Source organism: Choloepus didactylus, chromosome 1, assembly GCF_015220235.1.
Source record: "Choloepus didactylus isolate mChoDid1 chromosome 1, mChoDid1.pri, whole genome shotgun sequence".
Lineage (NCBI taxonomy): Eukaryota > Metazoa > Chordata > Mammalia > Pilosa > Megalonychidae > Choloepus > Choloepus didactylus.
Window position 1 is genome coordinate 200,271,766 of NC_051307.1, and position 12,344 is coordinate 200,284,109.

The 12,344-nt window shown below is 46.5% G+C and overlaps 1 protein-coding gene across 1 annotated transcript in view; it reads right to left on the reverse strand.

Moving 5' to 3' along the window:
* Positions 1-10,294: 10,294 nt before the first annotated feature.
* LOC119526726 (microtubule-associated protein 4-like) overlaps positions 10,295-12,344 on the reverse strand; it is a 31,094-nt gene continuing 29,044 nt past the window's right edge. The window contains 2 exon segments of the mRNA XM_037826102.1: positions 10,295-10,302; positions 10,429-10,618. Of these exon segments, the coding sequence (XP_037682030.1) occupies positions 10,295-10,302; positions 10,429-10,618 (198 nt within the window).

Consider the following 12,344-nt stretch of genomic DNA (forward strand, 5'->3'; position numbering starts at 1 on the left):
TCCTCTCTCAGGGCCTCAGCACACTGGGCTGTGGGCCACAGGTTTCCAAACTAGGAGGGAAAATGGAAGTGTAGAAGAGACTGAGATGCTTACTGATGTAGTGACTCAAGGCTTTAGGGAAGGAAACAGTTTAGAACCCCCACCACCACCGTCTTAAGATGTTCGAACAACCAGTGCTGTTAATCACCTTCTTAAACTTCTTGGGCAAGCCCTGCTCGTTCTTTTGGCACATGTGTTCCTCTTGGAAATCAGCCTAGATATAGGCCCTACCTTGTGTTCTTGTGTGGCCCACTGTCCTCGCAGGTTTGGACAGTAAGGTCTCCCTCACTGGTGCACTGCAGTTTGTTTGTGCCAGGGGATGGGCCATGGGGCAGCCATGGATGCTGGAGGAAGAGACAAAAGTAGGACACACCAGAAGGAAATGCAGGGTTTGTGTGGTGGGACGCCGTGTAGCTTTTTTCACTCTTTAAATCTCAATGACCATCACAGGTTGACATGGGGAATGGCTGGGCCATAAGCAAATTGGGAAGTACAGAAATATCCCACCCCGAAAAGCCTGCAGCATAGCACACAGGGCACAGGGGGGCCACCTTGGGTTCTCTGGGTTGTGGGGTCTTCCAAAGGAGCTGTGACCAGACAGGGTCTCCCAGAGCACTGCCCCTGCCTGCTGCCCACCTAGAGAGTCTGTTGGGTCACCTCCAACCCTGCCCTTGGTCAAAGGCTAGGAGTCAAAGGACTTGTAGCCAGTCAAGTTTAATTTCCTTTTGGCCCAGGAATCATCAATGGAGAGGGCAGCAGGAACTTTCAGGCCCTGCACAGTCACCCTCTTCCCCTCATTGCTTCCTTTTTTCCCGCTTCAGCTCTGCTGCTGAAGACACTGATGCCCTAATGTCCCCAGCTGAACAAAGTTGAACAACTGAACAAAGTCTCTTGGAAGGAAAGCCTTTCTCTACAAGGCTCCCTTCTGCCCCCAATTTCTTGGTATGTGCCTAGCGAGCTGGGTATATGGTGTCAAACCTCTCCAAGGATAATACTGCCTCAGACACACAAGTGGCCAGGCCAAGGCATGCCCTCCTACTTCATGGAGATGAAATATAAGCCTACATAAAGAGCTGTTACTGCAAGGGCTGAGGAGAGGGCCTGAGGGGGTCAAGTCTGGCAGCCTCCTCAGAGGTTGTATTAGGGTTCTCTAGGGAAACAGAACCAACAGCAGATATCTGTAAATACAAGATTTTATAAGTCTCACATGGAGAGGAGCTAAGATGGTGGCATAGAGAGGTGTGGAATTTAGTTAGCTCCCTGAAGCAACTAATAAACAACCAGGAACAACTAGTAAATAATCTGGAACAACTGCTTGGGAACAACCTTGACTGTCCACACATCATACACCAACCCGGATTGGGTGGAAAGGCTGAGATTGCAGCATAAAATCTGTAAGTAAAAACTGCAGAACCGCTCCAGGAGCCCCCTCCCCCGACGACATCAGAGCTACAGGACCTCACTGCGGGAGAAAGCAGCATTCTTGGAGGAAGTGAATATAGTTCAGCCTAGCTCCAACCGGGGTTTTAATTAACAAACGTGTTAATTAAAACTGAGTACAAGCTACAAACATAGACAAGCACCAAAGTACCCTGAGGTCACTCCCAGTGGAAAGGAAGTGGGACTGACGGAGAGTAAACAAATTAATTAAAAAAAAAAAAAATAGAGACTTTTAGAGACTAACCTCAGAGAGCTGGAAAACACCTGTGCCCCAGGAGGGGTAGCCCAAAAGACCAGGTGCTCTATCTGACCAATGGGCAAAACTGGGTGGTGGTGGACTGGCTCTGAAGGGGGAATTTCTTTCCCTTTTTCAAGTGGTTCAGGGGAGAAAGCCTCAGCCATTTTTAGTTCACAGCACGCTGACCCACATGGGTGGAGTTGACAGAGTCAGAGAGACAAAGGAGCTACTGAAATGCAGAAGATAGGTCCCTAGAGGGTGTATCTTCCCTAAGAGGAAGGAGGTGAGGCCCAACTTAAGGGCCTGCCCTCCCCTTAGTACTCAGACCCCAGGGCCTGTGGGAAAACAGTCAAAACAGAAACAGCCTAAATTATGAATTAAAGGGGCCACACCTCTTTAAACCAGTCAGGAGCAACAGGCTGACAGGCACCACCTGTTGGGCAGGTTAGGAAAAGCACGGTGACTAGAGGCCTCACAGGAAAGTCTGTCAATCTTCTAAGACACACCCTCAGGGAAACCTGACTCTGAATATGGCTCCATTCTGAGACCTGAATCTGGTCTGCTCTGGGAAAATCTGATTGGGGTAACCAAGGAAACCAGATGACTAGACAACAGAAAACTATAATCTACACTAGGAAAAATGAAGATACGGCCCAGTCAAAGGAACAAAATTAAGCCTCAACTAAGACACAGTTGAGATATTGTTTCACTTTAATGAAACAATCAAAGATTTTCAAAGAAATATGCTAAATCAAATAAAAAACCAAATCAATGAGTTCAGGGAAGATATAGCAAAAGAGATGAAGAATATAAAGAAAACACTGGATGAACATAAGGTAGAAATCGAAAGTCTGAAAAAACTACTGGCAGAATCTATGAAAATGAAAGGCACAACACAAGAGGAAAACCACAATGGAGACATACAACAACAGATCTCAAGAGGCAGAAGAAAATACTCAGGAACTGGAGAACAAGACACCTGAAATCCTACACATAAAAGAACAGAGAGGAAAAAGAATAGAAAAATATGAGCAACATCTCAGGTGTGCCGGTTTGAATGTATTGTGTCCCCCAAATGCCATTGTCTTTGTAGTCTTCTGGGACAGACTTTTGGTGCTGGTTAGATTTGCTTGGAATGTACCCCACCCAGCTGTGGGTGATGATTTTGATGAGATGTTCCCATGGAGGCGTGGCCCCACCCATTCGGGGTGGGCCTTGATCAGTGGAGCTATATAAATGAGCTGACTCATAGAGAGGAAACTCAGTGAGTGCAGCTGTGAGTGATGTTTGGAGGAGGAGCAAGCTTGCTGGAGAGGAGCATCCTGGGAGAAAGCCATTTTGAGGCCAGAGCTTTGGAGCAGATGCCAGCTGCCTTCCAAGCTAGCAGAGGTTTTCCGGATGTCATTGGCCATCCTCCGGTGAAGGTACCCGATTGCTGATGTGTTACCTTGGACGCTTTGTGGCCTTAAGACTGTAACTGTGTAGCGAAATAAACCCCCGTTTTATAAAAGCCTATCCATCTCTGGTGTTTTGCATTCCGCGGGATTAGCAAACTAGAACATCACGGAACTGAATGACAACATGAAGCGCATGAACATATGTGTCATGGGTGTCCCAGAAGGACAAGAGAAGGGAAAGGAGGCAGAAGCAATAATAAAGGAAATCAATGAAAATTTCCCATCTCTTATAAAAGACAAAATTACAGATCCAAGACATGCAGCGTACCCCAAGCAGAACAGATCTGAATAGACCTATGCCAAGATGCTTAATAATCAGATTATCAAACATCAAAGACAAAGAGAGCATCCTGAAAGCAGCAAGAGAAAAGCGATCCATCACTTACAAAGGAAGCTTGATAAGACTATGTGCAGATTTCTCAGTAGAAACCATGGAGGCAATAAGGAAGTGGGGTGTTATATTTAAGATACTGTAAGAGAAAAATTTCCAACCAAGAATCCTACATCCAGCAAAACTGTCCCTCATATATGAGGGACCGTATGATGGTACCGTGCGCATATGACTGTGCACAATGGATGACTGTATGGTATGTGAACAATCTCAATAAAATTGAATTTTTAAAAAAAGTGTCTCACACAAGTGTGGGGATGCACGAGTCCAAATTCTGTAGGGTAGGATGCACAAGTCCAAAGTCCACAGGGAAGGCCATGAGCTGGCAACTCCAATGAAGTTCCTCAACAAAACCCCCAGGAGAGGCTGGCTGGCTGAAGAAAAAGTGTAAGTTTTCTCTTCTCCCTTAAAAATTCTTCAACTGATTGGATTCTCTCATTGTGGAAGACACTCCCTTAGATCATTGTAGATGTAATCAGCCACAGATGTAATCAACTGACTGATGATTTAATAAATCTGCCTTCTGGTTTATTAACCAGCCACAAAATGTCCTTGCAATAACAGGCTGGTGTTTGCTTGACCAGACAACTGGGCACCATCACCTGGCCAAGTTGACACATGAACCTAACCATCACAGTCCACCCCATGTCAACTTGGCAGCTACACACATCACCTTAAATCATATTTAATCTCTAAATAGAACACAATAACAGCACGTTTTGCCTAACAATACTCAACTGTCCCGCAAACAACTGGTAATGCACTAAATATCTTCAGAATAGGGTGAGTCCTTGAGTAACATTCACTCTTTAACTTGACATCCTATAACTTAAATACTACAACATGAACAGTAAAACTTACATCATATTATAAAGGAATAAGATAGAGAAGAAAACAAAGATATTTGCCATTTACACAAATATACTCATAACAAAATAAGTAGGAAATAAATACTCATACCATCACAGACCTTGTTTCTGTAACTTGACACACTGTCATTCATATTTGTCACTATCTTCTTCCACTACCCATTCCATGTTCCTTTTCCCCTCAGCAAGCACTTCAGCTGGCCATGGGTCTTTGCCTGGTGGGGTGACCCAAACCTTCATTCCTGAAATTTCTTGGCCATTGGTAGTCATGCCTGGATTGGGTTGTTGCGGTTTTCCATTGACTTTAATCACAGGGTATGGTAATACTAAGAGATGCCCTAGGGGATCTCCTGTATTTCAGGGAAACTCTTCTTTACCTCCAATGTGTAGCTGCAGTGCTATTTCCCCTTGATAGTCAGGATCAATCACCCCAGCCAGGCCAGAAATCCCCTTCCTTGCCTGTTGATTCAGAGGCATGAGAATCCCAAATGGCCAGGTGGCAGTCTTAACTTCCAGCTCAATGGAATTGTTGTGTCTCCTGTTGGGAGCCCTCCTCTTGGAACTAAGACTTGCAGACCAGCAGACCTTAAGGTTGCAGGAGCAGGAAGCAAAAATTATCCTAGTGGTTCACTAGGGGTGAGTGAGTAGTGCCACTCCTGTTTCCACCCCTTGATTCCTGTACCCATGAATCCTGGCTGTGGGAAAAACAGCACCATAGAGTGGATGATGATTCAGAGCATTCACAGCCTCCTGGAGAACACTGCCCCAGCCCTGCAAGGACTGCCACCTAGTCAGCACCATAATTGAGTCTTCAACAGGCCATTCCACCATTCTATCAACCGAGCTGCCTCTGGATGATGAGGAACATGGTAAAACCGGAGAATTCCATGAGCATGGGCCCATTCCCTCACTTCATTTGCTATGAAGTGTGTTTTCTAATCAGAAGCAAAGCTATGTGGAATACCATGATGGTGAATAAGGCATTCTGTAAGTCCACGGATGGTAGTTTTGGTGAAGTGTTGCATGCAGAGAAGGCAAACCCATGTCAGGAGTATGTGTCTATTCCATTTACAACAAATTGCTGCCTTTTCCATGATGGAAGTGGTCCAAGTAACCAACCTGTCATCAAGTAGCAGGCTGATCACCTCAGGGAATGGTGCCATATCAGGGACTGAGTGTGGGTCTCTGCTGCTGGCAAATTGGGTACTCAGCAGTGGCCGTGGCCAGGTTGGCCTTGGTGAGTGGAAGTCTATGTTGCTGAGCCCTTGCATAAACACCATCCCTACCACCGTGACCACTTTGTTCATGAGCTTGTTGGGCAATGACAGAGTGGCTGGGGAAGGACTCTGACTAGTAGCCATAGAACGGGTCATCTGATCCACTTGATTATTAAAAAACTTTCCTTTGCTAAAGCCACCCTCTGGTGAGCATTCACAAGGGAAACAAATATCTTCATGTTTTTTGCCCACTCAGAAAAGTATTCACATACCTCTTCCCCAGACCTCTTTGTCATCAATTTTCTAATCATGCTCCTTCCAAGTCCCTGACCATCTAGCCAAACCATTAGCAACAGGCCATGAATCAATATACAAACACACAGCCACTTGGACCATATGATTCAGTTCTTCTTCCAAGAAAAATTTAAAACCAGGTGCACTGCTAGAAGTTCCACCCACTGGGAGGATTTCCTCTCACCACTGTCCTTCAGGGACATCCCAGAAAGGGGCTGCAGTGCCGTACCTGTCCATTTTCATGTGTACCTGCATATTGTGAGAACCATCTGTAAACCAGCCCCAAGTTTTCTCTTCCTTAGCCAACTGATTGTAAGGAACTCCCCAAGATGTCATAGCTGTGGGTTGGGAAAGAGAAGGTAAGATGGAAGGAGTGGGGGCCATGGCCATTTGGGCCACTTCCTCACGTAACTTACTTGTGCCTTCAGGACCTGCTCAAGCCCTATGTCATACATACCATTTCCATTTTATGATGGAGTGCTGCTGTGCACGCCCAACTTTATGGCTTGGTGGGTCAGACAACACCCAGCTCATGATAGGTAACTCAGATCTCATGGTAACTTGGCCCATAGTTAAGCATTCTGTCTTGATTAAGGCCCAGCAGCAGGCCAAAAGCTGTTTTTCAAAAGGAAAGTAGCTATCTGCAGAGGATGGTAAGGCCTTACTCCAAAATCCTAAGGCCTGCATTGTGGTTCTCCTATAGGGGCCTGCCAAAGCTCCAAACAGCATCTCTATTTGCCACTGACACTTCCAACACCATTGTATCAGCTGGATCACATGGTCCAGGTGGCAGAGCAGCTTGCACAGCAGCCTGGACCTGTTGCAGAGCCTCATCTTGTTCTGGTCCCCACTCAAAACTAGAAGTTTTTCTGCTCAATCGGTAAATGGGCCCGAGTATCTCATCCTAATGAGGAATATGCTGTTTCCAAAATCCAAAGAGGCCAACTAGGCACTGAGGGGCCACATGCAACAGCTTATCCTTCACCTTAGAAGGTATATCTCAACATGCACCACACCACTGGAAACCTAGAAATTTCACTGAGGTGGAAGGCCCCTGTATTTTTGTTGGATTTATCTCCCATCCTGACATGTAAATGCCTTACCCATAAGTCTAGAATAGTTGCTAGTTCTTGCTCACTAGGTCCAATCAAGATGATATCATCAATATAACGGACCAGTGTAAGTAATGTCTTGTGGGAGGATGAAAGGATCAAGGTCCCTGTGGACAATATTATGACATAGGACTGCAGAGTTGATATACCCCTGAGGTAGGACAGCCAACTGAAGGCAAACTGTTTCTGGTGGTCGTTACTAATAGCTATTGAGAAAAAAGCATTGGTCAGTCAATAGCTGCATACCAGGTATCAGGGATATATTGATTTGCTCAAGCAATGATACCACATCTGGAACAGCAGCTGCAATTGGAGTCACTACCTGGTTAAGCTTAAGATAATCCACTGTCATCCTCCAAGACCCATCTGTTTTCTGCACAGGTCAAATAGGAGAGTTGAATGGGGATGTGATGGGAATCACCACCTCTGCATCCTTCAAGTCCTTAAGAGTGGCATTAATCTCTGTAATCCTTCCAGGAATCCAGTATTGCTTCTGATTTACTATTTTGCTAGTCAGGGGCAGTTCTACTGGCTTCCACTTGGCCTTTCCTACCATAACAGCCCTCACTCCACGAGTCAGTGAACCAATGTGGGGATTCTGCCAGTTGCTGAGGATGTCTATTCCAATTATGCATTACAGAACTGGGGAAATAACCAAGGAATGGGTCTGGGGACCCACTGGACCACTGTGAGATGGACCTGAGCTAAAACTCCATTGATCACCTGACCTCCATAAGCCCCTACTCTGGTGGACCAGAGAGATGTTTTGGGTCTCCTGGAATTAATGTCACTTCTGAGCCAGTGTCTAATAATCCCTAAATATCTGATAATTTCCTTTTCCCAGCGCACAGGTGCCCTGGTAAAAGGCCATGGGTCTCCCTGGGAAGGCTGGGAAGAAGGCTCACGCTATATATTTTTTGGCAGTGTAACAGGATCCTTCCCCAAGGGTACATGGCCTTCCTCTCATTCAAGAGGCTCTGGGTCTGTAAACTGTCTCAAGTCTGGGAATTGAAAAAGGAGCTGTGACTCTCTGTTCTTGTAATTCAAGTTAGACTTTTGTTCACTTGCCTAGAATTTTTCTGCTTATACAGATAAAACAAGAATTTAGCAGACTGCCCATCTATTTTACTTCTAGATACTAGCCAATGCCATAAGACTCTGAGAGTCAGATTATTTTGACTTTGAGCCTTTTTTCCATTATGGCAGCCATGCCCACCTTGTCTTTGGCAATTAACTGCTGCCACATGGCTTCTGCCAACTCAGGGTCCAATTATCCCCATTGTGTTTAAGGATTCCAGCTCAGTGATACCAATTCCCACAGTAACATCTGACCTACAGAGAAGGTAACTACAGAACACGTCACAAATTTATTACTCACAGCCCTGGTAAAAGGTGTGTCCTCTGGACATTCCTGGAGTGTGTGAGTCAGTCTTCCACAATAAACCCACTCTAGCATTACAGTCTCTCTAAGACTTTGGATCCCCTCCTCTACATTATATGGGGACAGTTCTCGCATTTCCACCTCAGGTAATGTCAGCCACCTTTTGATGCATGTTTCAACCAACCACCCAAACAGTTAACTTCTAACCCCTTGAGCTACAACACTGAATGAAGAATCTCTGCTTAGTGGGCCTGTAGCAGTAAATTCAGCCTGATCTGACTTTATATTCCTTCCATTATTCCATACCCTTAATATCCATTTCCACACGTATTCCCTGATTTCTGCCTATATAAGTTGGAAAACTCATGCAGTTCTTTTGGAGTATAGCATACTTCTTCATGGGTCACATTTTGTACCTCACCTTTTGGGGCCTGTTGGGACTTTAGTCTAGTTATAGGTCATGAAGAAAAGAGCAGTGGTGGGGGTGGGTGGTGAAAAGAATTAGAAGTATCCTTCAAGCCAATTACCTCAGGGCATTGCATTGCAGTTTCATCTGGTGAAACAGGATTAATCTCTCCAGACAGAAGAGTGAGGGCTCTTTCCCCAGGGAAGCTGACTACAGGCTTAGCAGGCACTGAAGGGTTAAAAATCTCTATAGGCAGAGGTTGGATGGTAGGCTACTCAGGGCAGATTGCTGTTTCCTCAAGGCAGGCAGGAGGTCAGGAAGCTGTTTCCTCAAGGCAGGCAGGAGGTTTGATGGCTCTTTCCTCAGGGCAGGCTTGCCAGGGGTGGGGCTGGGGTGCGGTGGAGGAAGCTGTTTCCTCAGGGCAGACCATCATAGGTATGTCTAGCAAAGACTCAGAAAAATCCAGGGTTCCAATGTCCCCACTGCCATTATTATCAATCCATATGTCCCCATCCCAATTTTCAGGATCCCTTTCCTTTCCAATCAATGCCTTCACTTTAACAGCAGACAGACACCCAGTGAGGTTGAGATTTTAGTTTATGTTGTAAATCTGCTACACAATGAGACTAGGGGTCTGGTTTTCAGAGATCTCAACTCTGTGGCCACAGGAAATAAGATTTTCTTACAGTTCACACATAGAAACCTTTACATCTTTCATATGGCATTTAAGTTGCGAACTTGAAGCCTTCAGCTCATCCCTTTCTCTTATAACTGTATCTAGCATATGTAAGAGCAACCAGCCAACATCATTATACCTCTTAACTCCAGAAAACTCTGTTAAAGTGTCAAAAACACTGTCACCCAGAGCCTTGCCTTGTACAAGAGTATGAGTAGGAGAATCAAATGGTGATATTTTGCCTATCGCCATTGCCAACTCATGTCATGGACTGTCAGTGCCATCTTGATTATTGAAAATAGAGTCATTAGTGCCTTTGAATCTAATCAGAGTAGAAAACCAACTGTAAAAGCCCATTTTAAGATTCTGTTTCTCAAGAACCACTCCTGGTACCAAGCTGTATTAGGAAGGGTTCTGTACTGAAACAGAACCAAAGGAAATACCTGTAAATAAAACATTTCATAAAAGTGTCTCACACAACTGTGGGGATGCACAAGTCCAAATTCCAGAAAGCAGGATGCACAATTCCTAATTCTGTAGGGCAGGATGCTGGAGCCCAAATTCTGGAAGGCAAGCCATAGGCTGGCAACTCTGATGAAGGAGACATCCTGGGAAACAAGGTCAGCCCCGTCGTCAGTGCAGGCCCTGGTGTTTGCCCAGAACGTCAGCCTGTAGGTCTCAATCTGCAGTGACACCAGGAGGAGGACAGGGAAAGGGTAACAAGGAAGACAAGAAGGGGAACACGGGATGGAACACGAAACCAGAATGTTATCATTAGATGCCTGGAAAATAAAAAGTTACTTCGTTAAAATTTAGGCCACACTGTAGTAAAACAAACAATGGAGTCTCAAATTGGCAGCCAGGGGCAGGGTGCCGTGCTGGCCCTCAAGCTGGACCCAGCCACTTACTTGTCTCCTGGATCTGTCTGTCCAAGGTAGGGGCCTCCTTTTGGTCACCACCCCCTGACAGAGTGGTGTGGCCACTGAGGCCACTGGCCGAAGTGGGGACACCAGCTTCGGGCGCTGCCTCAAGGATGGCCGGCTCCTCCCCAGCAGGGGGACCCAGATACGGAGGGGCCTCGCTGCCACCGTCCTCAGTCTACAATGAAACAGTCGGGGAGACAGTGCAGGGTCAGTCGGGGGGGGAATGGGATGCGGTGATGGTGGCGGGTTTTACACACAGCCCCAACCCCACCACCCCTGCCCCCTGGACTAAGGTGCAGGGACGTGGAGAGCCAGACCAGGCAGCTCCCGACCCTGCCTTGCCCGTGGCCCCAATGCCTGATGTGGGCACCTGGGCAGGGGAAGAACACAGGACCCTGGAGCAGAAGCCAGGCCCTGGACTTAGGGAGACAGCCCTAGCAGTGACCACACTCCCTGAGCTTCCTTTGTGAAATGCAGGGTGTGTGCAGTCTTGTGAGAGGTGCCACGCCCCACAGAAAGGCTGGGAGCAAATAAAAAGGAGCTATGACCACAGGGATTGAGCAACAAGCCTGAAGAACAATCTGACAACAGCTGGGAAACGGTGCAACAGTGGGTTACGGGACTCCAGGAGCTTGAGGGCAATTTCCGAGGCCTGTGCTCTGCCATCTGTGACCTGAGGGGTCTCAGATCACCCCTGCACACGGTGTGCCCAGAGGTCTCTTCTCAGGAACTCACGGGTAATCCTACCTGTTCCTCCATCTGTTCACACACCCCAGACACTGACACTTCTCCTGTGCTGTGGCCGGGGGCTCAGGGGAGGGAGGAAGAAGGTATCCAATGGGGAAGAGCCTGTGAGGAGCCAAGACCGGCAGCCAAGGGGGACTCTGGAGCTAGAGGGCTTCACAGGAGGAGGACAGATGGGGGATGGTGAAGACTGGCTGTGAGTCGAGTGGAACAGTGGGAGACCTGTGTGCTTAGGTTCCAATGTTAAATCCAAGGGGTGACAATGGGGACTCCACAATCGTTTCCAATCAGAAGAGTGAAAGGAACTGATTAGAAAGATAATTCCCAAAATAATAAAGGGAAGTAATGTGAACAAAGACAAGAACACAAGACTTAGGGTCACAACGGCCCAGGCTTGACTCCTGGTGTGCACTCACTTGCTGTGTGGCCTTGGACAGGTGACTAAACCCGAGTTAACGCTCCTTGGGGCAGAGACTCAAATCAGGACAGACAGACCAAGAAACGGCATCCTCACGAGGTATTGGGGGCGTGAACTGAGAACATGTCACAGGGCAAGGACCCCAGAAAGTTGATCAGAGTTTGAATCAGAGCGCTGACAGAGGACGAGGCAATGGGATGAGCTTGGACCAAGCAGGGGTGATCAGGTGCAGGAGGGAAGGCCCAGAACAGCACCTCCTGACCCCTCCCCTTTGCTCACCACTCCCTAAGCAGCAGTGGCTATCCGAATGCTTAGAAACCTGCAAGATGCTGCCACCAATGGGACCCCCTGCTCACTGATGCCAAGGAACACAGGACAGTGTTTTTTGTTTTTTGTTTTTTTTTTTTTAATCATCATTTTATTGAGATATATTCACATACCACGCAGTCATACAAAACAAATTGTACTTTCGATTGTTTACAGTACCATTACATAGTTGTACATTCATCACCTAAATCAATCCCTGACACCTTCATTAGCACACACACAAAAATAACAATAATAATAATTAGAGTGAAAAAGAGCAATTGAAGTAAAAAAGAACACTAGGTACCTTTGTCTGTTTGTTTGCTTCCCCTACTTTTCTACACATCCATCCATAAACTAGACAAAGTGGAGTTTGGTCCTTATGGCATTCCCAGTCCCACTGTCACCCCTCATAAGCTACATTTTTATACAA